The sequence below is a fragment of the Xenia sp. Carnegie-2017 genome, unplaced genomic scaffold (assembly GCF_021976095.1).
Source record: "Xenia sp. Carnegie-2017 unplaced genomic scaffold, XeniaSp_v1 HiC_scaffold_16, whole genome shotgun sequence".
Classification (NCBI taxonomy): Eukaryota; Metazoa; Cnidaria; class Anthozoa; order Malacalcyonacea; family Xeniidae; genus Xenia; species Xenia sp. Carnegie-2017.
In genome coordinates, this window is record NW_025813469.1 from 3,962,097 (window position 1) to 3,988,921 (window position 26,825).

Genomic DNA, 26,825 nt, shown 5'->3' on the forward strand with positions numbered 1-26,825 from the left:
GATGAATTTGGAATTTTCCTCAGCACCTCCCTATTTTTCATTGCACATTTGACTATGTCGCTTTTATTTTACAGTTCATTTCGTTTTCATGCGTTGAAAATACGTCAATTCGATAAAACTGAACTCCCACATATTAATCTTACTCTCTGATTAAGTTTAGATTAATCGTCGAGTGCACGAACTTAATTAAGTAATTTCAAAATCGGCAACAATCCCAAAAACTCAAAGCTTCTAACTCAAATTGCGTTGATGATGGCAAATTTTACGACATTTGAGATGTCCCAAGAGGTACAAGGTACAAGCATGTTACAAATAATCGCTTGATTGTTCAAATAATTAGCAACATGTGTGAGAAGATGTTTGCACGAGTTATCGCAAGATTCCGTAGAGCATTATCAGATTGGACTACTGCTGCTGTACCGGCTGCTACACTGGCTTTTCGTGCATGTAACACAGTCTTTTACAGCAATTTTTTTAACCGTTTTGTAAAGTACGAATTTTTTAAGCACGCTGGTCGTGCAAAATCAATGCTGTGACGTCCTTTGTGCGGACATCAATGAGCGTCATGTAAATTGCAGACTACATTACTAAACATTACCTTGCTTCGTAAGAAAACTACTTAAAATGAAGATTTCTTCTTTTTCTCGAGTTACTTGTTCAGCCGAGTGTCAAGTGAACTCTCTACTTGAGCGGTCGGTAAGCGAATGCCGTGTGTCCACCGTTATTTCTGCATCCAATATAAGTGTGAAAGTCCCGCATTGCAATAATTCCATTCATCTTTCGACGTCAATTTAAATTTGAAATTCCAGTCGGAAGGTGCAATTACATATTACATACTTTGATGACTCGCCGGCCTCACGTTTTGCGTTTGCAGATTTAAGAATGCTTTCGAAAGTCGGAAGAATCGAATCGAGAATTCTCGATTTTTCATTAATTTTTCTCTCAAGTTTTTCCGCGGGAACATATTTTGAGATTATGAAATTTCAAAAAAAATCAGTCGAGCACAGCTGGATACATAAATAAACACCCCCTTCCAAAAACGTACAAGTGCCACCTCATGGTGTCGAATTTAATTTTTTGTGAATGTTTATAATGCTAGCAACAAAACTCTGTGGGTGTGTTAAAGAATTTAGGCACCAATTATTTTTTAATTAGCATAGGATAATATCCATCTTGTAGTATAATTACCAATGAATATCTGTCCCGTGTGCGTCATGTTTGTTCATTTGCGTTTGACGTGTCGTAGTCGTGCCGAATAAGAATTTAAATTAAATCATGAAAGGCCGGTGCTGTTAGACCTCACCTGTAAACTTTCCATGACAAAGATTCCCTTCCCACCAGGAATTGTACTTAAAAATGTTATTTTAGTCGGGTTTGCAAATGTCAACGTGAAGTAAAGAGTAAATCACAATGGGGAAGCACTAATTAGATCAATATATACTGAAGATTAATCATTACCCATTCGAAAAAAAAGTTGTAGAAAATGAATGATCGAACTAGGTGGAAGATCGACGTTTATAATAGTACCAAAGTCAACTACACGCAATGAAGAAATGAGAAGCGTAAGATTGTTTTTCTATCCTTAATACCTTCGCCATTGATGGATCATGTGTTGTGTGAATATGTCTGCGTGACGATTTTAATGTTGATGTCTGACCCCATGAGACAGGTCAAAAGCTACCCGAACACAAACATTTGCGTTTCCCGTTCGTGCTTTGCATTCTTCGTAAAAAAAAAACCCGCCATGTGAACCACGAGAGTGTTGAAAAAAGAGGGAACGACAAAAACATTTTGAAATGAAGAAATTTTTGCTTTGCAATATATAATTACCAGGCTGCCAGCATGTCATGGGTATAATATACCACGTGACTGTAACCATGAACCGTTGTCTCGGATTAAAGAATGATGTCTCAATAATTAATTAACTACAATATTACACAAAAATGCCCCTATTAAATAAGATCAAGACTTGACTGTGTTAATTTAGGAAGATGAAGGCGATTTAAGCTGTTACGGATCACCCGTTCAACAACCTGATCATGAAGAACAGGCTGCACTGCAAAGTGCAAACTGCTAAAAATCAACATTGATTCGTACATCGATGGACAAACGTGCGCAAGGATTGTTTTCTCGCAATCAATCAAATATGACTACATCTTTATTCAATTCAATACTTGTTATTTCTTTTTCATTTCTTGGCCGACCGTCAATTTACCAGACTTAACAGTCGAAGTAGACTTATCACTGCATTAACAACCTAATGTAATGTAGCCAGTCAATGTATCGCAATTTTGGGGTGTCTCGGAACTGGCTGCCTGTGCATGGCTAAGCGCGCAAAGTATAACCGTGTAACTTATTCTTTAATGGATCAGCTTTTTCTGTCACCACTGGCCCTTCAAAGGGGGCGGTAGCTAGAACGTTGATTGGGGGGGGGTGCATATTCATTTCAAAAAATTCAGTAGGGCACAACTGTATATATGATAATGCACACACCCCCTCCTCCCCAATTAACGTTCTAGCTACGCCTCTGGACACAGTTACACAAATATTTTTATTGTTGAAGGTGAAAAACTGTCATGACTTTTCCTTCGTATGTTCTTTGGCTTTTCAGTGGCGCTGGATTCTTGTCGCATTGTATCCTAATTTGTCGCCTGTTCCAGCCGTTTGCGTTCATAAACTTATCTAAAAAAGACGATACGACAATTTATTAGGCTATAACTTTCAACGCACCTACAAAACAGTTGTAATTCCGTCGTCTTAATCTGTAAAGTAGTGAGTCTTAGTAAAGACTACGAGTAGGTGGACGAATTGCGTCATTTTGGCGTGAACACAATGTTGTGACAACAAAAACACGTAACCGTCATCAATCTGAGTACGATGAGTACAATTTAATTCAAGAAGTTCCCTAAAAATGTGCTAATCAACCATTGTTTGAATCTGCTCTTCCGAACACAACGAAGTAGTTTTTGGGCGCTACGCCATACTAAATAACATTTTTGTGGTTGAGAAATCCTGCTCAGAAACGCACCCCCCTATATAAATTAGAGAATGAATTATTAAAATTAATAAATAATAAACATTTCTTTTAAGAACTATTATGTTGTTATTTCGACAATTCACCATAGTATTTACTATTTTTCAATAAAAAAATTTTAGACTTTTATTAAAACGACAAAGTCTCTATTTTACAATGAAAAACCTTTTGAACGAAATTGTGCAATATGTGCTCTCCGCTAATCCGGCAACGTATGTTTTGTTCAAACGAAATATGCATTTAGATGCGTAACCGATAAATACGTTAAATGAAAGCGAATAGTCATTGTTTCAATCTATGAATTTTTATTGAATTTTTTTAATATTTGACAAACAACAGAACTGAGAAATCTCTTTCGTTTAGAATTAAACGAATTACGGATATCATGCGATGTCCACGAAAATCGTTTTATGTGGCTTTGGCCTACGATTTACTGAACGATTAGCGTATTATATCTTCAGCAGACTCTAGAATGGATGTTTTTTGTACTAAATTTAGCTGTAAATGAAGCGTCGTGAGTAGGCTCTTGTGAAATATGCAGGTGGTATATTCTTGCCTTTATCTTTCACACAATCTGTTTCAAATATCTCTCCTTTTCGCACATGAAATGCAAAAGATACACGATCATAACGTCTGTACTTTGGATCAGTTTTGTAGGGGTGAAAACGCTTGATTTCGGTTCCTGTAGCCTGTGGATACCACCAAAATTTGCCTTCATTATCTCTCGTTACGACATTGTTCTCTTGCGGTACGAGCGGGTATTCAGAAAATTCATCTTTCCCTGCGCTTTCACTGCAAACGAGAACGTTGTACTCTACTTTGACAGGGTATGCAAAAGTTCCCAATATTCTAAATTCCATCTTCTCACCGCGAATATAGTCTTGGTAAGATTTTAGCAGCTCGTCGATTGAGTATTTAAAGTAATATTCACAATCATGCCCTTGATTGCGATAAGAATAAAGAAGAAACGAATCGGATTTTCCAAACTGCTTTGTAATATCATTTATTTCGTTGATTTTATAATTGGAAAATTGCGAGAAAAACGTTTGCATTTGATTTTGCAGATTTTTGCGGACATCATTGCTGAAATATGGACTCCACCAAGACAAATAAGCTTTTTGCCTCTTATTGATCTTCTTCTTGCCGCCTTCAAACCCTTTATCTGAAATTATTCCCCTCATGTTAGAAGATGGTGTGCAATGAACCAGAGTGTCGATTCGAATTGGATCTCTTTGCTGTTTAGCAGCCCGCAAATTTTCTTTTTTTGTCTGGCTGAGAATTGGCTCGTGTCTTTCTTTTGAGTAAGGAAAAGGGCATTCGTAATCTGAGATGTAGTCATAGTGTTTACGAAATTCACGATTCCATTCTGGTTCCCACTCGTGTTGTTGCACGTGTCTTCCTGGGAAAATACGTTCTTTACCTTGATTTGCCACTCCCTCTATCCATGGTATCTCTGATCCCGCCATGACTAAACTGTTTCTGAATTTTCTAGTGTGAATAAAAATGCAAAACTTGTTATTTTCTTTCCCAAAACATAATCCTGGAGTGAGGTTGAGATTAACTGGGTTGTTCTACTAACCAATTCTTTTAAAAGTTTTTCAAGTGTTCTTCAACTCTTGCATTTTAAACTCGAAACTACATGCAGCCAACTGTTTCTTATTTTATAGAAGTAAGCTTTTTATCACATTTAATCCCTAAAAAATATTAGTTTTGTATATATCCTTGACTTCACGCTAAGCCTTGCTTAGCTAAGGTCAAACTGCATCAACAGCAGTCTTGGCTTCTGTTAAAACGTAAGTGATTTATGCTATATTGCAGTTAAATGTAAGGAGTCTATAGCTTATAAACATCTTTAACAGAATTTCTGTGACGTGTCATTATTTTGATTCATCTTGTTGATTTTTTAATTCTGCCGTACCAATGATATTTGAAAAGACTAGTGAAATTAATTGTTGGTGATAATGCAAGAAAGGTCAGAATTTTGTATTGATAAATTATGCAATGTGTTATTGGAAAAATCCCACCAAAGTTAAAGATGTGACAATATAGAACATATGAAGTGCGAATCTCACCACCAAAATGACATTCCATTTTTTTATGACAAATATGACAAAATTTTATACATAAGAACAAACAATGACACTATGACAGGTAAGCTATTCAATCAACATACATTAACAAATTTCGAAAGATTAAAGACGACGCAACCAACTACGTGTTGTCTTTGCTTCGGCTTGATAATAAAGAAATTGGAATGTTCACTAAATGTTCAATTTTAATCACCTGCTGTTTTTATTGTAAAATATTGAATTCTGTTCATACCCAATCAAATATGAATTGCAAATTTTTTACTTTAGCTATGACTGAAGTAAAAAGAAAGAGTTTTGACTTGTAAGCTTTATGGCAATAAACCTTTCACAATTTACTATTATTTACTTCAATTATTGAACATCCTGACTTATATGGAAACTAACTGAAACAATCATAAAGTAAAACGCGGTAGCCAACCTTTTACAGATAAGATAGCTCAAAAATTAAAGATTTATAATTTAGGAAGTTAAGAAAATCGATAACCAGAGCTTCTCTGAAATTGTCAGCGTTCCAACTTTGAAACGTGGTCAATGAAGTTTTGTCATTTTGTAAACTTTTGATCCGGATAAACAAATAATTTGATCAGGGGCGTGAGAAGCAAGTATATGTTTAGGGGGGCTCAAAATTTTAGGAGCAGTCTTTAATTTAAAAGGGAATATCAAAGTAATTGATCTCAAAGTCTCTAATTTAGAGTAGTTTTGTTACATCTCAGTAATCAGAGATACTTCAAAATTAATAGTGTTTGGACTTGACAGTTCATCATGTAAAGTTTTGTCATTTTGGGAACTTTTGACGCAAACAAATGTTTTAAATAGTTTATCTTACAACAAGTTGAATAATTAGAGACCAGAAAGAAATCACGTGTACTATCACGTGAAAAAGTGAGCTTTGTACTCCAATTAGCAACAATTTTTAAAGTCATACCTAGCAAAACGTTTTTATGTCATTATCTGTGTTACAAATACGATAAATAGATAGGTGACTGTATAAAAGAGGAAAAAATTCTTCTTGATAAAAGCCATGTTAGATAAAATTAAAATCATTCTGCATTTATGATATGCATATCTGAAATTTTGTGACGTGTCATGATTTCTATTCATCTTGTTAATTTTTTATCCCTGCCGTACCAATGATATTTGAAAAGACTAGTGAAATTATTTCTAGGTGGTAATGCAAGAAAGGACAGTATTTTGAAATGATAAATTATCCTATTTGTTAATAAGAAATTTCCATTAAAGTCAACAGATGTATCAACATAAAACATATGAAGTGCGAATTCCACCACGAAAATGACATTCCATTTTTTTATGACAAATATAACAAAATTCTATACATAAGAACAACAATGACACTATGAAAGCTAAACTTTTCAATCAACATACCTTAACAAATTTTGAAAGATTAAAGACGACGCAACCAACTACGTGTTGTCTTTGCTTCTGCTTGATAATAAAGAAATTGGAATGTTCACTAAACGTTCAATTTTTATCACCTGCTGTTTTTATTGTAAAATATAGAATTCTAATCATACCCAAAATAATATGAAATGCAAATTTTTATTTTAGCTATGAATGGATTAAAAACAAAGAAGTTTTGACTTGGAAGCTTTATTCCAATAAACCTTTTACAATTTACTATTATTTATTTCATTTATTGAACATCCTGACTTATATGGAAACTAACTGAAGTAATTATTAAAGAAAACGGGGCAGCCAGCCTTTTGCAAGTGAGATAGCTCAAAAATTAAAGATTTATAGTTTAGGAAATTGAGAAAATCGATAACCAGAGCTTCTCTAAAATTGTCAGCGTTCCAACTTTGAAACGTGGTCAATGAAGTTTTGTCATTTTATGAACTTTTGATCCGGATAAACAAATAATTTGATCAGGGGCGTGAGAAGCAAGTATATGTAGGGGGGCTCAAAATTTTAGGAGCAGTCTTTAAATTAAAAGGGAATATTAGAGTAATTGATCTCAAAGTCTCTAATTTCGAATAGTTTTGTTACATCTCAGTAATCAGAGATACCTCAAAATTAATAGCGTTTGGACTTGACAGTTCATCATGTAAAGTTTTGTCATTTTGGGAACTTTTGACGCAAACAAATGTTTTAAATAGTTTATCTTACAACAAGTTGAATAATTATAGACCAGAAAGAAATCACGTGTACTATCACGTGAAAAAGTGAGCTTTGTACTCCAATTAGGCGCAATTTTTAAAGTCATATCTAGCAAAACGTTTTTATGTCATTATCTGTGTTACAAATACGATAAATAGATAGGTGACTGTATAAAAGAGGAAATAATTCTGCTTGATAAAAGCCATGTTATATAAAATTAAAATCATTCCGCATTTATGATATGCTTAAAGGACAATGGCAATGAAATCTTTTTTTCATACGTTTATCATAGATAGCTATGGAATACTTAATTTCGTGTTTTCGTATATCTTTTGAATTTCGTATATAGTAAAAAGGGTTTGCCCTAAAGGCTTTCCGAAACTCTCAGATATTCTTTGGCTGCGTTAGTCAGAAAAAAGAAAAACGAGAGCGATGCATCGAAGCTCAAACGAATGTTCGAAAAAGCTCTGAAGGTCCTAGTACATCTCACTTGGCACGCCATTGTCATGTCATGTCATGTGTTAAATGTACATGTATCTTTTTTCACAAAATATTGATGAAATGTTTTCCAAAGATTGATATTTATTTAGAAAATGTTTGCCACCCTTTTTACTCTCACTAATTAGTAATACCAAATTTTACCAATCACAAATCACGATATAAACTAAAAGCTCCATAATTTGAGTGTCTGATATGTTATCCTTTACGCATGCGTGTGTTTGTGCGTGAAAAGCATGCGACAAAACAAATAGCTTTGGAGGCCAATATGTCACTGCACCCTTTCTCCTACACAGATCTCTATGATATTCTAACAAAAGACTTAAGTTTGATTTTAAAATAAATATGTTGTCAAAAAGTATAAGTTGCCAAAGTAAACAAAGATAAAATCCAAGGACCATGTAAAGTTCACCAAATGTTAACGTCATATCTCTTCCAATTCTTTTTGAATTGTGGTCGCTCGTGTTTTGTGTACGGCGCTTACTCAGATCAGCAAGGTTCTTCTCAGGATATTTGGTATGCAGCAGCGTAGACCGTGATGGCATTTTCTTGACTTAACAAGTGCTCCATTGTAACATGAAGTTGCACAGTGTCCAATTACTTCCATCTCGTTATCCATAGGACTGTAGCATGTTGTACAATCCGCTGGCCAAGCTTGTTCACCTAACAGCAGGAGCAGAAGAAACCAGATCCTCTTGTCCATTGTGCGAGCTTTCAAAGTCTTATCTGCGAGGGAAAAACGATGATTTTCAATAATTGTATATCGTTCGGGTGTTCATAATGTGCAGCGAGGCGAGCGAGCTTTCTTGCTGTGCAAGGCATTCGACATTGCGAAAGTTTATGTCTTAAATGGCATTTTGGCAGCTGCGAAGGCTATCAGATTGAGCGATGAAATAATTGTCAGCAATATGCATTTGCATTTAATCGCGCTTTACATTCAAAAGCTTGCACGAAATTGAGGCGACCTGTCAACGTGAAGCGCAACGTGGTGTTTGTTTTTATCAATGCACGCTATAATTTTTTTTACGGTATGTGTTCCTGTGGATGAATGCCCAATTGCATTCAAGAGCTCTTGGGAAGTGGAAAAGGATATGGGTTTTAAATTATTTTTCCCTATTTCATGCAAATATTACCAAATGCAGACTCTGCTCGCCTTAATTTTTCAACTTTTCAAGTCTCATCTCATGAAATTTGTAAAAATTTATTCACACGCAGTTAGAGTCGTTTAAAAATATGGTCATCGCTCTCTATATGTTTAGAGAAATCAAGCACTTATTTATTGTCATTGTATGGATAGCTATGGACAGCTATGGACATCTACAGAATACAAATAACTAAAGCTAATGTTGCACCTAATGTTGAACACTGAAAAATGGTCTAATCTCCCACACATGGTGTTAAAGTAACATCTCATTTTTTCAAAAATTCCAGAAGACTTATAATGTGACGGTGGCCTATTACATTGATTGTGTAATATTGGATGAATTTGGAATTTTCCTGAGCACCTCCCTATTTTTCATTGCACATTTAACTATGTCGCTTTTATTTTACAGTTCATTTCGTTTTCATGCGTTGAAAATACGTCAATTCGATAAAACTGAACTCCCACATATTAATCTTACTCTCTGATTAAGTTTAGATTAATCGTCGAGTGCACGAACTTAATTAAGTAATTTCAAAATCGGCAACAATCCCAAAAACTCAAAGCTTCTAACTCAAATTGCGTTGATGATGGCAAATTTTACGACATTTGAGATGTCCCAAGAGGTACAAGGTACAAGCATGTTACAAATAATCGCTTGATTGTTCAAATAATTAGCAACATGTGTGAGAAGATGTTTGCACGAGTTATCGCAAGATTCCGTAGAGCATTATCAGATTGGACTACTGCTGCTGTACCGGCTGCTACACTGGCTTTTCGTGCATGCAACACAGTCTTTTACAGCAATTTTTTTAACCGTTTTGTAAAGTACGAATTTTTTAAGCACGCTGGTCGTGCAAAATCAATGCTGTGACGTCCTTTGTGCGGACATCAATAAGCGTTATGTAAATTGCAGAATACATTACTAAACATTACCTTGCTTCGTAAGAAAATTACTTAAAATGAAGATTTCTTCTTTTTCTCGAGTTACTTGTCCAGCCGAGTGTCAAGTGAACTCCCTACTTGAGCGGTCGGTAAGCGTATGCCGTGTGTCCACCGTTACTTCTGCATCCAATATAAGTGTGAAACTCCCGCATTGCAATAATTCCATTCATCTTTCGACGTCAATTTAAATTTGAAATTCCAGTCAGAAGGTGCAATTACATATTACATACTTTGATGACTCGCCGGCCTCACGTTTTGCGTTTGCAGATTTAAGAATGCTTTCGAAAGTCGGAAGAATCGAATCGAGAATTCTCGATTTTTCATTAATTTTTCCTTCAAGTTTTTCTGCGTGAACATATTTTGAGATTATGAAATTTCAAAAAAAATCAGTCGAGCACAGCTGGATACATAAATAAACACCCCCTTCCAAAAACGTACAAGTGCCACCTCATGGTGTCGAATTTAATTTTTTGTGAATGTTTATAATGCTAGCAACAAAACTCTGTGGGTGTGTTAAAGGATTTAGTCACCAATTATTTTTTAATTAGCATAGGAAAATATCCATCTTGTAGTATAATTATCAATGAATATCTGTCCCGTGTGCGTCATGTTTGTTTCATTTGCGTTTGACGTGTCGTAGTCGTGCCGAATAAGAATTTAAATTAAATCATTGAAGGCCGGTGCTGTTAGACCTCACCTGTAAACTTTCCATGACAAAGATTCCCTTCCCACCAGCAATTGTACTTAAAAATGTTGTTTTAGTCGGGTTTGCAATTGTCAACGTGAAGTAAAGAGTAAATCACAATGGGTATGCATTAATTAGATCAATATATACTGAGGATTAATCATTACGCATTCGAAAAAAAGTTGCAGAAAATGAATGATCGTACTAGGTGGAAGATCGACGTTTATAATAATACCAAAGTCAACAACACGCAATGAAGAAATGAGAAGCGTAAGATTGTTTTTCTATCCTTAATACCTTCGCCATTGATGGATCATGTGTTGTGTGAATATGTCTGCGTGACGATTTTAATGTTGATGTCTGACCCCATGAGACAGGTCAAAAGCTACCCGAACACAAACATTTGCGTTTCCCGTTTGTGCTTTGCATTCTTCATAGAAAAACCCGCCATGTGAACTACGAGAGTGTTGAAAAAAGAGGAAACGACGCAAACATTTTGAAATGAAGAAATTTTTGGCTTTGCAATATATAATTACCAGGCTGCCAGCATGTCATGGGTATAATATGCCACGTGACTGTAACCATGAACCATTGTCCAGGATTAAAGAATGATGTCTCAATAATTAATTAAATACAATATTACACAAAAATGCCCCATTTAAATAAGATCAAGACTTGACTGCGTTAATTTAGGAAGATGAAGACGACTTAAGCTATTACGGATCACCCGTTCAACAACCTGATCATGAAGAACAGGCCAATTTAAAAATCAACATTGATTCGTACATCGATGGACAAACGTGCGCAAGGATTGTTTTCTGGCAATCAAACATGACTACATCTTTATTCAATTCAATACTTGTTAATTCTTTTTCATTTCTTGGCCGACCGTCGATTTACCAGACTTAGCAGTCGAAGTAGACATATCACTGCATTAACAACCTAATGTAATGTAGCCAGTGAGTGTATCGCCATTTTGGGGTGCCTCTGAACTGGCTGCCTGTGCATGGCTAAGCGCTCAAAACATTACCGTGTAACTTATTCTTTAATGGAGCAGCTTTTTCTGTCACGACTGGCCCTTCAACGGGGGCGGTAGCTACAACGTTGATTGGGGTGCATATTCATTTCAAAAAATTCAGTATGGCACAACTGTATATATGATAATGCACAACCCCCTCCTCCTCCCCAATTAACGTTCTAGCTACGCCTCTGGACACAGTTACACAAATATTTTTATTGTTGAAGGTGAAAAACTGTCATGACTTTTCCTTCGTATGTTCTTTGGCTTTTCAGTGGCGCTGGATTCTTGTCGCATTGTATCCTAATTGGTCGCCTGTTCCAGTGCGTTCATAAACTTATCTATAAAAGACGATACGACAATTTAATAGGCTATAACTTTCAACGCACCTATAAAACAGTTGTAATTCCGTCGTCTTAATCTATATAGTAGCGAGCCTAAGCAAAGACTACGAGTACGAATACGAATTACGTCATTTTGGCGCGAAAACATTGCTGTGACAACAAAAACATGTAACCGTCATCAATCTGAGTACGATGAGTACAATTTAATAATTCAAGAAGTTCCCTAATAGTGTGCAAATCAACCATTGTTTGAATTTGCTCTTCCGAACATAACGAAGTACTTTTTGGGCGCTACGCCATACTAAATAACGTTGTGGTTGAGAAATCCTGCTCAGAAACGCACCCCCCTGTATAAATTAGAGCACTCTTGAATTATTAAAATTAGCCAAATGTAACACGTGAACACCGCGTGCCTTTTTTTCAAATGTTTTGTGCGTGCTGTTTTTCGAATTTGTTAAGTGTTTCTTCCCATTGGAATTGTTAACTTAATATTATGTTTGAGCCACTTCGTTTTAAATTTATGTTTGTTAAATGTTTAGTGGGAGCGTTTGAATTTTTTTATCATTGGGTTCGAACATAAATTTAATGTTTGAATGCATGAACAAACTTTCGTAATATTGACTGATTCGGACAACCGTAAAACGTGGTAGAGCTGGTAAGAGCACCCTGAATTTGACTTCCCCATCCTTGGATAGTCAGTGACCAATGTTAACGGAATACATGAATATGCAACCCCTCCCCCACTAGGCGTGGCATATGGATAACGCTTTCTCTTTGTTTCGATTAGAATTTTTAGATGGTGTTATCCATAAAAAGAATGGTCAATTCTTAACAAGCATTGATTCGTCGCCTAAAAAAGGATTACGGGTTTAATTTATCTTTGTCTTAAGCGTCATGACGTCATCTACCAATTTAGAGATGTGATGAACATTTGTTTTTTTTGTTTTTGTTGTTGAGGATCGCGTGCATTTCACGTGATTGACACTTTGGGATTATTACAGAAGGGGGGAGTTATTGTTAACATTATAGATTCGAGATGTTGTTATTGAATTGTGAAGTAATTTTCTTAGAGACGACTTCTTTGTATGATGAAAGTTCAAAATTAAATCATTTGAACTAACGTCAATGTCAAAATTATGTGCTCGAGATAAATATAACGATTTAATCGTGCAACGTGCACGACAAGAGATGACGTTAGCTTTTCTTACTATTAACTGTTGCATGATTTTTAATTCTTATTTAGCCGACGTTAACACCTGATGAGTAGTCTGCTGAATGCATAGTAGCCAGCTTTAGCAAGGACTACGAGTACGACTACGGGTACGACTACGGGTACGAATTACGTCATTTTGGCGCAAAAACATTGTTGCGACAACAACAACACGTAGCCGTCAATCTGAGTACCATGTTTTGTAAAAAATTCGTAGTCGCGACTACGATGTCTTTTCACTAAGGAAAGAAAGTAGTTATTTTTTCATTGTGTAAGAATTTAGTTTACAGTACTATTTTTAAGTATCTAGGCTTTACTTTAGAACCTTTTCGAATTAAACGAATTACGGATATCATGCGATGTCCACCAAAACCATTTTATGTGGCTTTGGCCTACGATTTACTGAACGATTACCGTAATATATCTTCATCACAATCTAAAATGGGATGCTTTTTGGTACTAAATTTAGCTGTAAATAAAGCGTCGTGAGTAGGCTCTTGTGAAATATGCACGTGGTATTTTCTTGCCTTTATCTTTCACACAATCTGTTTCAAATATCTCTCCTTCTCGCACATGAAATGCAAAAGATACACGATCATAACGTCTGTACTTTGGATCAGTTTGGTAGGGGTGAAAACGCTTGATTACGGTTCCAGTAGCCTTTGGATACCACCAAAATTTGCCTTCTTTATCTCTTGTCACGACGTTGTTCTCTTGCGGTACGAGCGGGTATTCAGCAAATTCATCTTTCCGTGCGCTTTCACTGCAAACGAGAACGTTGTACTCTACTTTGACAGGGTATGCAAAAGTTCCCAATATTCCAAATTCCATCTTCTCATCGCCAATATGGTCTTGATAAGATTTAAGCAGCTCGTCGATTGAGTATTTAAAATAATAGTCACATTCATGCCCTTGACCGCGATAAGGATCAATACGAAACGCATCGGATTTTCCAAACTGCTCTGTAATCTTATTTATGTTGTTGATTTTATCATCGGCTAATTGCGAGAAAAACGTTTGCATTTGATTTTGAAGATTTTCGCGGACATCTTCGCTGAAATATGGACTCCACCAAGACAAATAAGCTTTTTGCGTATTATTGATCTTCTTCTCGCTGCCTTTAAAGCCTTTATCTGAAATTATTCCCTTCACGTTAAGAAATGGTGTGCAATGAACCAGAGAGTCGATTAGGATTGGATCTCTTTGCTGTTTAGCAGCCCACAAATTTTCTTTTTTTGTCTGGCTGAGAATTGGCTCGTGTCTTTCTTTTGAGTAAGGAAAAGGGCATTCGTAATCTGAGATGTAGTCATAGTGTTTACGAAATTCACGATTCCATTCTGGTTTCCACTCGTGCTGTTGCACGTGTCTTCCTGGGAAAATAAGTTCTTTACCTCGATTTGCCACTCCCTCTATCCATGGTATCTCTGACCCCGCCATGACTGAACTGTTTCTGAATTTTCTAGTGTGAATAAAAATGCAAAACATGAGGTTGCGATTAACTGGGTTGTTGTACTAACCAATTCTTTTAAAAGTTTTTCAAGTGTTCTTCAACTCTTACATTTTAAACTCGAAACTACATGCAGCCAACTTTCTTATTTTATAGAAGTAAGCTTTTTATTACATTTAATCCCAAAAAAATATTAGTTTTGTAATTATCCTGACTTCACGCTAAGCCTTGCTTAGCTAATGTCAAACAGCATCAACAGCAGTCTTCGCTTCTGTTAAAACGTAAGTGATTTATGTTATATTACAGTTAAATGTAAGAAGTCTATAGCTTATAAACATCTTTAAGCATTAAAGTACGCAGAGCGCTTATTAAAAAAATAGTTTGTGTGTGTTTTTTTGGGGGTTGTTTTCGTTATACGGTTGATTTTTTGTTGTGTTTGTACTTAATAAAGAAAGCCTACTGTGTAAGACGTGTCCGGTGACAGGTGTACCCAGTGAAAGAAGAGCCTTCTGTTTAATGTGGGCGTTTGTTAGTTTCAATGTTTCTTGTTGCTACAACTAACACCGTTATTATCATTTACACCAACACGTAAAAGTTGTGGGAAATTTATGTGATGATGTTATTATACAGACGTTCCAATTTTAGAATTGCTTTTAGAATACTTCCAGCTTTATAGAAACATTGATTAAATATCGTCGTTAATGACGTGATAAATGAATTTTTACTCTTCATTTGTCTTTGTCACGCTGACATTTTTAGGTTAAATTCGCCTAGTTCCTGACTGAAATTTATTACTTGTGAGTTTGTTGTTGCTCTTCAGTTTTCTGTTTCGTGATGTTAATGTCCTGTGGTTATTGAGAATGATTTGTCCTTGTTGTGGCGTATTTGCTTTGAAATTATCTCAATGCTGTATTTCGTTTTCGTCTGTTGTTTAATGAAACAAACAAAACACTTGTTCCGTATGAATTCTCCACGAATCTTTCAGACAACAGATAATAGAATTACCAGAACGTACCTTTGAAAATGAGTGCGTTTTTCTCCTTCCTCGAATTTATTTTTCCACCAAAATATACGCCTGTTAAGTTGACAGACCGCAATTATGTTGTCTAATACGGCAATACGCGTATTCCAATTATAATACGACCATCGTCAATCAAATTCACCTGCAGGTGTGCGTCTTGCTGCGTTTTGCCACATATAGCGTCACGATAAGTGTAACGTGGTTATTGGAAAACAGCCATTATTGCCCTCTTTAGTCTCTTGTATTAAAATAACACATATATCTTTTAAAAGCTACATTTGTATGGTAAATTAAATGCTTCAAATTTTATCATTTCAATACACTTCAATACATTTCAAGTACTATGAGCGTTTGTAGTTGAATTATGATTGGAAAACACTTAAGCATGTTGATTTTAATAAAATATAATGATAAATTATTTAGTGTCGGTTCTCTTTTGCGACATAAGCATAAGCAAAAGTGTCCTCGCTTGCAACAGACTATAATAACCACAAGTATATTAAACAGATTTATGCTTATGCTTATATTTATTTCGCAAGTTAGGACCAGGCTTAATATGTTGATAACTGGTACGATTTTGATCTAAAAGTCATATGCAATCTGAAGCTCAAAACATGTCTTTCCACCGTTAGGTCTTCGTCATACAATAAATATATATATATACTTTGATGATTTTGTGTTCTTTGGAATAACATTTGAATAAAAATAGATAGTTGTTTCAAGATAAACGGGAGAAAGGGTTCTTTAAATAGCTGGACTGTTTCGCTATTATATAAATTACTTCATAAAAGCACTTGTAATTAGCAAACTTTCAAATTTTTGGGTGGTAATCAAGTATTATACAACAAGGTAAGCTGCTTCACATCACGTATTTCGGTAGTTCCCTTCCCATTTTGTTCCAGTTTCGATAGAATTTAAAACTTTTATGTATTTTCTTTTTTGGGTAGGAATTTTAATGAAATTTTACGTAAAGTGTAGGGATTCCTTTTAAAAAAAAACCAACTGCCCAACATAAAGCAATAAGCGTACCCATTGAGCAACAAAGAATAATTTTGTGTTTGCAACAACAAAGAACAAACGTTTCGTGTTTGCATCATACAACATCATACAACTAATTAAAATGATCAAGGTTTAGCTACAAGTGTTAAATTACTGTGAGAGTGTGGTGAATTGGACAAAAAAGCAAAGTATAAAATGCGAGGGAGGATACAGATACGCGAGTAAAGTGAAAGCGAATATAAAACGTAGTGAGATACTTGAAAAAGCTCCAGAGGGATGAAACTGCTTGGACATTCAGTGTAGATGTGAGTTTAGAGATTAGAAGGCTTTCATGGATCATTAAGTCTCCACATTAAGTCCCAACTCTGAATGTTCAAGGCAGTTCCATTCCATTCAAGCTTTTTGTGGGTGGCCGCTGCTCATGCTATCAAAAAAGTGTCCATCTGTTGGCCTTTTGTTAGTCGTAACCATGGTGATAGTCGGATGTACGAACGATGACGAAGAATGCTATAAAGCCAATTTAAGTTAAGGCGTTCGGTGATTGCAAAGAAAGTTTGACAATTACGACGTCATTTCATTAAACATTGATACACTGTCAGATAACACAAAACATTTTTTTATCCCAAGCAGCTTTTGTGAAAATGATATTAAATATATAATATCATTTCATCTAGATTTATTAATCTAATTCATTTTATAACCATAAATTTTTCATGCAACCCATATATGTACGCAATGCGTGCCTTATTTTAATTACTCATATCACTGCGATTTATGGTTATGTTTGCATTGTATATCAGTATCTCCACTCACATTTCATACTTTTTTTTGCCAAATTCATATCTGTACCTACACTTATAATTTGTATGATCTTTATAGTTAAAGAAATGAAAGATGTTTACTGTGTTTGCACAAGCTTATGCAAACCAAGCAGACCTTTGGGAGAACTCGAGAGCAGATCAGTGCAAACATGAAAAACATCTTTTATTTCTTTTATAAAATAAAATAATGCGAAACAATGTTTGCTTTTACAATGACACTGCGACAGAATCTCCAGATTACTTCGTAGTCCATCATGTAATTATTTCGCACAAGCTACCGTAAATGCTCGCTTTAACACCGCAGTGCTTATTTAAATTTTCCTATTTTAAATGCGATGCTTATGCGAGAGCAATAAGTGGGAACCGTCAGCGTGACCGGTGCCATGTTTATTTCGCTAAGAAGAGCTCCAGACCATTGCAAGATTGTAAAATGTAAGGTCGTATTTACAGTTCAATGGGTCAAGACCATGGTCAAGAGGTCAAATTTTTCCGATGAGCTGTTAACTAACTGGATGTATGTTGCGTGCATAAATTACGTAAGTATGTTACAAAAACTATCAACATGTCACGTTGCATTTTATCCGGTCGACGATTCTGCCAACAATCTTGGAAAATACCTGCTGTTGGAAGAGTACAAAGCAGAACATTTCAACATGTGCGTCTTGCTGATAATCAGAAGTCCTTGATCTCACCTTTAAACTGGAATTTTTGTCGTTTGATGTCTGAAAATTCGAAGAAATCTGAAGGTGGAGAAGAACCAGGCACGAAACAAGAAGGGCAAATGTCGCAAGAAAGCGAACAAGATTTATCCAAGAAAACCGGCAGGCAGAGATTAAGCTTAGTGTTTGCAAAATATGGCGTTACTGCGGTCGTATTTCATACGGCGATATCATTGACCTCGCTTGGACTGGCATATCTCGCAGTGAGTAGGTTAGTTGCGGCCTCTCTTCTCCTTGACTCATACTGATACTTTGTAATTAAAATGTAAAAACGTGCCTGCTTTCATAAGGAAGGTTGCTGAGTTTTTGGATAAAGTTGAGGTAAGTATTTGCTACATGCTCATACCAGGGAGTGGGCAGTTATATTCAGGGTACTAAGTTAAAGTTACACTTCATGGTAGACTGCCTTTATGGCCAGTCATCAATCAGTGTTGTCTTCTTTCCTTATTTGCATATGTCAATATGATTATGGGTAATATAGCTTTTATCAATCATCACACAATGAACAAACTGTCAAGCTGTATGTTTTCAAGATACAATAATTTGCCTTTATTCTGTGATACATCATTGTAGACTGTTTTGTTGTTTTAGTGGATTGGATGTTCCCGGTATTCTCATCAAGATGGGCTTCAGCGAGGGTTTATCGTCATCAATGGCTGCCAAAGGGGCCAGTACGTTTGTCATTGCATATGCATGCCACAAGGTGTTCATGCCTCTTCGAATATTCCTAACTGTCACATGCACTCCTTTAATTGTTCTGAGATTGCAGAAGCTTGGCTTGTTGAAAGCAAGAAGATAGAGATAGAAAAAATTTATCTTATGGGGAAAAGTCACCGTGACTTTGAATGTGCTTAATTATAAAAGAACTAAAGACACCTTTGTGACAATCTGTTACCTTATTTTTTGTCGCATGTCTTAACTATTTTTAGTAGTGTAAATGCAATATGTATATATATTTACATTTACCAATTATTATTGCTCTAGAGATACAACGGGATCAATTCTGCAACATTTTATCATAATATATAAGGCTAGCTGTTCCACATAAAATGTTAATTAGCTGTATGTAATATTAGCAACCATTTTGGGTTATGAATTCCTCAATGCAATTCCTTTGAACATTGATGTGTATATTACACTGTGTAGTACATGCAAATATGAAATATTGTTTAAATTTGAATCCAGAAGTTGTCTCGTTTGTTAAGGAACTTTGTGGCGTTGGTCCCACTATTATACTTTGACAAGATTACAAAATCAGACATTTTGTATTTTATTCCTTTTACAAATTTCTGAATAAGACAATGACAAAATTTTGATAGCATACTCCCCATCCAGTCTTACATACATGTAAGCATGTATAAACAGGATACTCCCTGCCTTCAAAAATTTGTTTCGTGGATGATCTGAGAAGATTTTTTGGGGTGCTGGTCTATTAATTAGATTTACCTGCTGTGTCTTTTTTTATACTTTGAGATACTTTTTCAAAAAAAGACTGCATTAACCTCGCAATTGGTGTGTAAATTTTTCGTTAAAAATTTGGCACTGATCTTGCAACCCCCCTGTACCCAAGCTAGGAGTTGTTTTTCCCTCCTCCACTGCACCCCACTGCCCAGCGAATGCATTCCTGTTTCATTCCTCTTACAAAACACAAATACTTGTTTTATATTCCAATACTTATAGCTACTTGAACGAATTCTCCTCTAGAATAAACTCCATTGTTGTTAAAAAACGATTGCCCGAATAATTATGAATGCAAATGCATTTCCTTGGAAACAGACCCCCCTGTTTTGTTCTTAATATGTACAGTTTCCGGATGAAACTTCGACCGGTTTATCGTCAATTGAGGTCAGATGATCATCACCTGGACAGGCTAGAATCTCCACTTTCCAGGTATGTCACGTTGTAATCGTGAAAAATCTCAACACTTTTACCGTCATCAATTTTGAAATGAAGAAATGAAGTAAGAATTGGCCTCGTAAACGACAAATATCGCATGAAATATAGTACTGTACCGAGAAAAACGGAATAGAGAATAGTGCTGACATTCAAAGCTTGATCCAAGATGGTCGACCACAACAGGACGGGCTCACAAGTCGAAGGTTTGTTTTTCAGAAACTTCATGTTCATTCTTTTTAGTGTTTAACAGATTTCATTCAAAAGCTGGAACTACGTGAATGTGTCAATTAATGCGGACATTACGGTTTTCTGTAGCAATTTTGAATCTTTGTTTTGAGTCTGTTCAAGTTAACTATACGTTACATAGTCATATTGGAGACGGGACAATTTAATTTACGAAAAAGCACATTGCCAAATTAAAATTAGTTTGTGTAATTATCTCACAAAGATATCCAGCATTATCAATGCACGAAGTATGGCAGACAAGCATGGTTTCATTTTTAGGTTTATCTAAGTTCACAGTTTAAGAGAGCTGTGGGAAAATTTGTTTTCATTTGCCCTTTATGGTACATAAGCCCACAATTGTTTCGTCTTGCTCAGCTTTTCAATTTATATCACCTCCTAAAGTAGCTTAATTCCCAATTATTCCCAGTATATTAAAGTGTATTGTGTAGTTTTGAATCTGCTGAGTGGCTAAGCCAGCCTCAATATTTAATCCTGCTATGTAAATGTATATTTACTTGCTTGCTGTGAAGACAAAGAACAAAACATTGAGACGCCAATGATAATGCAAGCTTTGAAATTATCATAGCAAAATCATAACTTAGTCACAAGCTGGCTATGCCACTAGTGGGGCATACGTAATTTGTGCTAATTGTGTGGAAGCTGTAGAGGAATCTATAAGATATAAAGACATACACACCAATCTGGTTTGACGTAAACTTCCAAATTCAACAATCTCTTTACACTGAATAAAAAATACAGTCGTTTTTAACATGCTTTTGAAATTCTTATCTTTAGTGTTCTTATTTGCTCCTTTCATAAGAATTATAAATTTAATTCTCAACTAGATATGGTGATGGCCTTGGTTGATGCAGCCAATGACAAAGATGCTTCTGTTGTGGAAATGGTGAAGGTGTCTTTGCTTGCCATTGGACTTGAGAAACCAGAACTTGTCTTGGGCATTTGTAAGGACTACATTTTGAAGCATCATAAGGTAGCAATCTGTCAAATTTTCAAGCTCATCTTTATTCTTCCCATATCTTTACATGATTCACAAAATGGCAACTGAATTGACTTACATTGCCATTTATGTGCGAGTCATGTGATGGTTTGATTTTCATCAAGTTGTCTTTTGCAATGTGAAAACTTCAATGATATAATATCAACTTGTTTATGTTCTTTTCAATTATATATCTTATGATAATTATAATGTACCTAGTTTTTTATTGCATTATTATGGATTTATCATCTTTAGTTTATCTTACCTAGATGACCAAGGAGCATCGTGTCGTGCTGCTTGAGTCAATGGAGAAAATCCTCCATGATAAAAGGGAAGAACTCGATGCTGATCTTGCAAAGGAACTTTTGAAACTTGCATTCCAGGAAATGACAAAGTCAAAGGTAGCCTAGTAGCCCTGCAGCTGCATATTTAGTTCAATGGTTATTCACATAAATTCACCAAATCATATACTGTGTACAGTTAAACTTATATTAAGCATTCATCCTAGGGGATTTTCTAAGTTCAGTTATATATCTAGTTCAATGGATTGTTCACATAAACTCTCCCAATCAATTATAGTCAAACTTATAGTAAGATGTCTGTCTAGAGGATTTACTATGTTCAGGTCTTGTGGGAAATGTCAAAGCATAAACTGCCCGAAACAAGTTATGAATTTTTGACCGATCATTAAAAACATCTTTAAAATAGTAAAAAAACCAAGTTTGGTATCTTAGAAAAGGTAAACCGCGTCCGTTTAATGACCATGGAGATTATAAATAATACTAATAATTATTATAATACTAATAATTGTTATAATCCTAATAATAATAGTTATGAATAAATTATTTATAATCTCTTTGCGCATTGTATATCATGAAATTTTTCGAGACACAGTCACATGACCTCATAAAAAAAGGTGACCTCATTTCACTGTGGAATGGAATTAAGTAATTTTTGGGCATGCGCATATTTTCTAACCAAACACAACTCGCACAATGACAAACGAAAATAGTATTTCTACTGTCTCTCACGACAGTCTTTGTCTGATCGATGCCTCAAATTTTCATTTTTAGGAAATTCATCCTAAGTGGCAAACGGCCGCGTCACTCGTCATCGTGTCGGTTGGAAAAACGTTCAAACATGAAGTAATGAGTGAGCTGCTTGAGAACCTCGTACCCGGGACTCCTCCGCACTACTTTGTCATTTTGACGCTGGCGAACTTCGCCCAGGCTGACGGTTTGTTCACTGATAAGTAGCTTACGTATAAATGTCTCTTGACGAGTGACTTCAAACGTGACAGTTGCTCTTGCAAACGTACAAAGTGCGAAAGTGATAACAAAAGAAACGAGATTTCTCAAAAATATAACGGAAAAAATGACATTTTCACGTTATTAATTGCGTGCGCGTAACTGCCTTTGACCACGTAAAAGAAATTATTAATTTCCAAACATGCGCAACCAAAGTTGTTTTCTGAGCACATTGGTCCAGGGCCTATTATAGCTGCACCCTCGACCAAAGGCAGTTTTAGGCGATTATAGTGTTACTTCTTCTTGCGTTTAAAATTCTGTTGTTAATTTATGTAGACAATGAAGAATCTGTTATTAGTCTGCCAAAAAACACTTATTGTCTAGGTTTTCGAAGAAATTTTGTAATTTCTATGTTTTAGCGTTCGCTCTTGTTCCTTTTCTGAAAGACATTCTTGGACGTTTACTTCCAATGTTGATGCTCACCAAACAAGATAACATGCGATGGGTATTTGCGCATTGTGAGTTTTTGTTCTTTCCTTCCTCTCCCTTCCTCTTCCTTTCCCCTTCCTCCTCTTCTCTTTTTTTCCCTTCCTTTCTTTCCTTTTCCCTTTTCCTTTTTCTCCTCCTTTTCCTCCTTTTCCTTCCTCCTTTCCTCCTTTTCTCCCTTTTCTCTCCTTTACCATTCTCCCTTTTTCTCCCTATTCCTTCTCCTTTTCTCCCCTCACTTACTTACTCACACTTTCCCTCTGTTTCAATATTTATAGTTACAATATTTACAAAGGTTAGGTCCAATTGCTTTTTCTTTCTCCTTAAGGTTTTTCTCGATTCTCGGAAAGCATTACTTATTATTTGGCAAACATTGAGAGCACCGATCACAACGACATAAAACAGAATACATTCGAAGGCGAGATGCAATCCGCTTATGAAATCTTGTTTAATGTTTGGATAAAAAGTAACGAGCCAAAGGTTGTATAGATTTACGGTGTGCTCAAAATAAAAAGATACTGTAGCTGAACGAAAGTGTTCAAATCACTCTGTAATTGACCTCTGATTGATTGCCCACGTAGACTAACCGTAGTTTTGATTACCTGGTCTGTATCCTTTCCCATTTTTTCAGGTACGACTTGCAATAATCGAAGCAATTGGTTACATGTCTCACCTGTTACCGCGAGAGAAGCTCTCTGAACAGCTACCTCGATTGTTTAGTGGGATTAACAGCTTATACAAGAAACATCCAGCCGGAAAGCACTATACGATAACAATAGTAGGTTGAGTTAATGTGTTGTTCTCATTAGTAGTGTAATGGTAGTTTTTGATTGGTTCTTGGAGCTGCGGCGACTATTTAGCAGTTATTTTGGTAATAATAATTTTTCATCCAGAGCTTATGTCGAGTTCTTGAAGCAGCAGTGGCCGATGGCGAAGACATGCTGACTATGCATTTAGATCATTTGTTGAACGATGCTTTTGACAAGGTATTCGATGCTTGTCTAGTTAGATATTTGCTTTACCTGAAAAAACTATACAGACCGAAACCATTTAGTTGCTTGCCATTCAAAATCACTCGGTGTGGTAAAACGTCACATGATTGCATACCTTGCATCCCATTGTGTACCTTGTTGCTCATTAAAGTACTTTGGTTTGTTTTTCAGGCTTGCGTCATGCCGGACTTTAATAACCCGGAAACTGTGAAGAATTCGAACGAAGTTCTTCGATGCTTCGATACACTGTGTAAGAAATGTTTTTAGAAATGCTCTGGTACTTTGACCTGACCTTTCATCAAAACAATTTTCTCAATACCTTTATACTTGCAAGAAATGTTTTTTTAGAAATGCTCTGGTACTTTGACCTGACTTTTCATCAAAACAATTTTCTCAATACCTTTATACTTGCAAGAAATGTTTTTTTAGAATTGCTCTGGTTCTTTGACCTGACCTTTCATCAACACAATTTTTTCAATCCCCTTTCGTTTGTTTAAAAAGTGCTTGAATTAACACATTTTGCGTGCAGTTGCCTTTTAACAGTAAATCTCTTAAGCATAAGCTATGGCTGGTTGAATAAATAATCCCAGGTGGGCTCTGTTATATATGAATACTCTTGTCAATTATTCATGATATGATACAGTATTGTATAGAAATAAATAATGTATAATACGTATAATATATGTAATATATAATATATGAAATAAAATAACAAATGTAATATATAATATAAAACTTGTAAAATATAATTCATAATATAATATCAATACGTCTGAAAACGTAATGCAAAATATACTCAACGTTTAATTTGAATTTTTAAATTAGACCTTGACGAAATTCTGGGTTTATCGAATTCTTAAAACAACTGCAAAGCCAGTGCATGTCAAAATATACCAGCGCAGTTTGATTTTAAATTCAAAATGACTTCAAAGCAATGTTGTGTGTGATGTAATTTCAAAAATAAGTGTTATCAATTGGATTGTCTTGAATGAATGCGTTTTATCGTGATGCTTTGCGCGCTCATCCAATCATAGATGACCATTTATGGGGCATCCATAAATGACGGCATAATAGTTCTTGATGGAATAAACTAAACTCTGTAAATATTTAAACTTCTCTTTCTCTTCTATAGATATTTTATTTCTTAGTAAATTTTGTAATTGTTTTTGAACAAAAGCACGCCCCTCGTGGAAATCAACCCAATTGACAAGGCCAGCGTCTAAAAATAAAGATTTTCATTCATTCATTCAGTGCAACATTATGTCTTCTGTCAACAACAAGTCTAGCCCATCAACCACAGAGCGTGTTAAGCGAAGCGATGTAGAAGAAATAACGCGAGCGAAGTTTAAATAAAGACCATCACACATTTTGTTAGTCAGAAAACAATCCCTAAACTCTGTATCAAATGTCGAAAGTTCAATGCCAGAAATAAACACAAGCGCACAAAGCATTACTATATGGCTTCTTTAATGTATTTTAAAAGTAAACACGTCTAAGAATAAACTGTTTCAATTTATTGTTATTGATTATTTTGCCCCACATGTAAAACTTTTTTAATGAGTTTGTCTGCTGATTGCCTTGCCATTTTTGCACTGATCTCGCCTTACCTAAACGTACTTCCCCTTTTGTTTTCAGGCAAAGTATTCTCAGATCGTATAATATCGTTTCTGCTGTTAAAACTTGACAAATCTGGCGAGAAGGGGCGATTGGGAAGTTTATCTGTGTTAAAACAACTTGTCAACTTTTCAGGTATCTTTGTCTGCTTTTCGCTGTGTTTGCTGTGGGCTCGTTCATCTCTTAATCTCAGTAAACCAGTATAAATATTTCATGAAATTTGTTTCTGCAGGGGCTTATCTTGAAAACAAGAAACCTATTTTGGTTACCGGTGTTCAGGTTGTCGTCAATGACACGAGCTTAAAGGTTTGTTTAAGAATTTTCTAAGGTCTTGGAAATAGCGTTCTCTCCAAATGTTACGTGATAGAAAATGAAGGAACATCACAATTGCCGTTCGTGCATAAATGTGTACATTTGTGTTGTGTGTGTGTTTGTGGGGGGGGGAGAAAGGACAGGATGCAGAACCATGAGAAGTATGAATGAAAGAAACTTACAATGGGTGCTTGTACGACATTGTGATTGGGGGAGGACAGGTAACGGTACCATGAGAAGTATCAATGAAAAAAATTACAATGGGCGCTTGTACGTCATTGGGATTGTGGGGAGGGGAGAGAGGCGCCGGATGAAGAACCATGAGAAGTATCAATGCCTATGATGATTTTTTGTGCTTGGTATCGTAGGTGAAACAAATGCTTGCTCAACTGATCGCAGCCATGGCGCATCATGGGTATCTTAATCTAGAAGGAGGCCAAAGACTCGTTGAATTCATCGTCAAACAATGCGCCATCAATGTTGAGGAGGAGGTGAGTGTAAATGCGAAGGAAGACAACTAGGATGTCTTCCTTTTTCGCGTCGTACATATCGATTTTTACGATGTTTGAGGTTCTCGTCTACTTCTATCGACTTTTTTTTATCTAGAAACAAAAGAAGTCTTCCGAAAGTGATTCTGTATCGAACAAGTCTATTCAGGCCATGTGTGAGAGCATTTTACGGCTCGTAACGACGACCATTGAACAAATGGAAAACGTAAGTACATAACTGTAGTGTGTCACGTGCTAATAATGAGCTTAAGATCCCACGACGCACCTTTAGCACGACGATGTCGCCGAAGCTAAAAAGAACGGCGACGTCGTAACAACAGAACTGATTAAGAAAATTAATCACCAACGCCATATGTATTTGAAAAGCGATGACTAGCTTTGGAAAATATAGGGAACAACTTGCTGTTGCATTTGATGTAAACTTTATAAACGCTAAAGAGTTGTTGTTATTGTGGGATGC

At 35.7% G+C, this 26,825-nt stretch overlaps 4 protein-coding genes and 1 long non-coding RNA gene across 8 annotated transcripts in view; 2 read left to right on the forward strand and 3 right to left on the reverse strand.

The window, feature by feature from the left end:
- Positions 1–3,322: 3,322 nt before the first annotated feature.
- LOC124436327 lies at positions 3,323–6,591 on the reverse strand. Of its 3 annotated transcripts, none has more exons than XM_046986234.1 (2): positions 6,508–6,591; positions 3,323–4,522 (listed from the first exon to the last, which is right to left on the reverse strand). In XM_046986234.1, the coding sequence occupies exon 2, from the start codon at positions 4,498–4,500 to the stop codon at positions 3,529–3,531; it is 972 nt and encodes a 323-aa protein (XP_046842190.1). In that variant the 5' UTR covers positions 4,501–4,522; positions 6,508–6,591; the 3' UTR covers positions 3,323–3,528. The 3 variants fall into 3 exon arrangements, with proteins under 3 accessions (XP_046842190.1, XP_046842191.1, XP_046842192.1); XM_046986235.1 differs by lacking the exon at positions 6,508–6,591 and adding an exon at positions 5,208–5,312; XM_046986236.1 differs by lacking the exon at positions 6,508–6,591 and adding an exon at positions 4,614–4,803.
- A 1,201-nt stretch (positions 6,592–7,792) lies between these two features.
- Positions 7,793–9,938, reverse strand: LOC124436675. Its single transcript, XR_006945426.1, has 2 exons — positions 9,815–9,938; positions 7,793–8,463 (listed from the first exon to the last, which is right to left on the reverse strand). It is a non-coding gene; the product is annotated as an uncharacterized LOC124436675 (long non-coding RNA).
- A 3,142-nt stretch (positions 9,939–13,080) lies between these two features.
- Positions 13,081–19,646, reverse strand: LOC124436957. Its single transcript, XM_046986945.1, has 3 exons — positions 19,643–19,646; positions 15,543–15,633; positions 13,081–14,539 (listed from the first exon to the last, which is right to left on the reverse strand). The coding sequence occupies exon 3, from the start codon at positions 14,515–14,517 to the stop codon at positions 13,546–13,548; it is 972 nt and encodes a 323-aa protein (XP_046842901.1). The 5' UTR covers positions 14,518–14,539; positions 15,543–15,633; positions 19,643–19,646; the 3' UTR covers positions 13,081–13,545.
- LOC124436958 (protein FAM210B, mitochondrial-like) lies at positions 17,911–19,267 on the forward strand. The gene is made up of 2 exons (XM_046986946.1): positions 17,911–18,298; positions 18,679–19,267. The coding sequence occupies exons 1-2, from the start codon at positions 17,931–17,933 to the stop codon at positions 18,884–18,886; spliced, it is 576 nt and encodes a 191-aa protein (XP_046842902.1). The 5' UTR covers positions 17,911–17,930; the 3' UTR covers positions 18,887–19,267.
- A 296-nt stretch (positions 19,647–19,942) lies between the features above and the next one.
- The window catches only part of LOC124436383 (maestro heat-like repeat-containing protein family member 1), a 32,932-nt gene continuing 26,049 nt past the window's right edge, over positions 19,943–26,825 (forward strand). For both annotated transcript variants that reach the window (XR_006945342.1, XM_046986297.1), the window contains exons 1-13: positions 19,943–20,186; positions 21,054–21,199; positions 21,475–21,606; positions 22,279–22,441; positions 22,872–22,970; positions 23,267–23,418; positions 23,570–23,716; positions 23,832–23,924; positions 24,102–24,180; positions 25,566–25,679; positions 25,777–25,850; positions 26,225–26,347; positions 26,463–26,570. Coding sequence is in view for 1 of the 2 variants with exons in the window: in XM_046986297.1 (XP_046842253.1) it covers positions 20,150–20,186; positions 21,054–21,199; positions 21,475–21,606; positions 22,279–22,441; positions 22,872–22,970; positions 23,267–23,418; positions 23,570–23,716; positions 23,832–23,924; positions 24,102–24,180; positions 25,566–25,679; positions 25,777–25,850; positions 26,225–26,347; positions 26,463–26,570 (1,467 nt within the window). In the remaining variant the exon portion in view is untranslated. The remainder of the gene's footprint in view (positions 20,187–21,053; positions 21,200–21,474; positions 21,607–22,278; positions 22,442–22,871; positions 22,971–23,266; positions 23,419–23,569; positions 23,717–23,831; positions 23,925–24,101; positions 24,181–25,565; positions 25,680–25,776; positions 25,851–26,224; positions 26,348–26,462; positions 26,571–26,825) is intronic.

What these genes read in the sequence shown, in the direction of transcription:
- LOC124436327 (XM_046986234.1), bottom strand. Translation starts at nt 4,500, where the DNA reads ATGGCGGGATCAGAGATACCATGGATAGAGGGAGTGGCAAATCAAGGT.
- LOC124436957 (XM_046986945.1), bottom strand. Translation starts at nt 14,517, where the DNA reads ATGGCGGGGTCAGAGATACCATGGATAGAGGGAGTGGCAAATCGAGGT.
- LOC124436958 (XM_046986946.1), top strand. Translation starts at nt 17,931, where the DNA reads ATGTCACGTTGCATTTTATCCGGTCGACGATTCTGCCAACAATCTTGG. An exon ending in GCATATCTCGCAGTGAGTAG is followed by an intron (nt 18,299 to 18,678) that starts GTTAGTTGCGGC and finishes TTGTTGTTTTAG; the next exon opens with TGGATTGGATGTTCCCGGTA.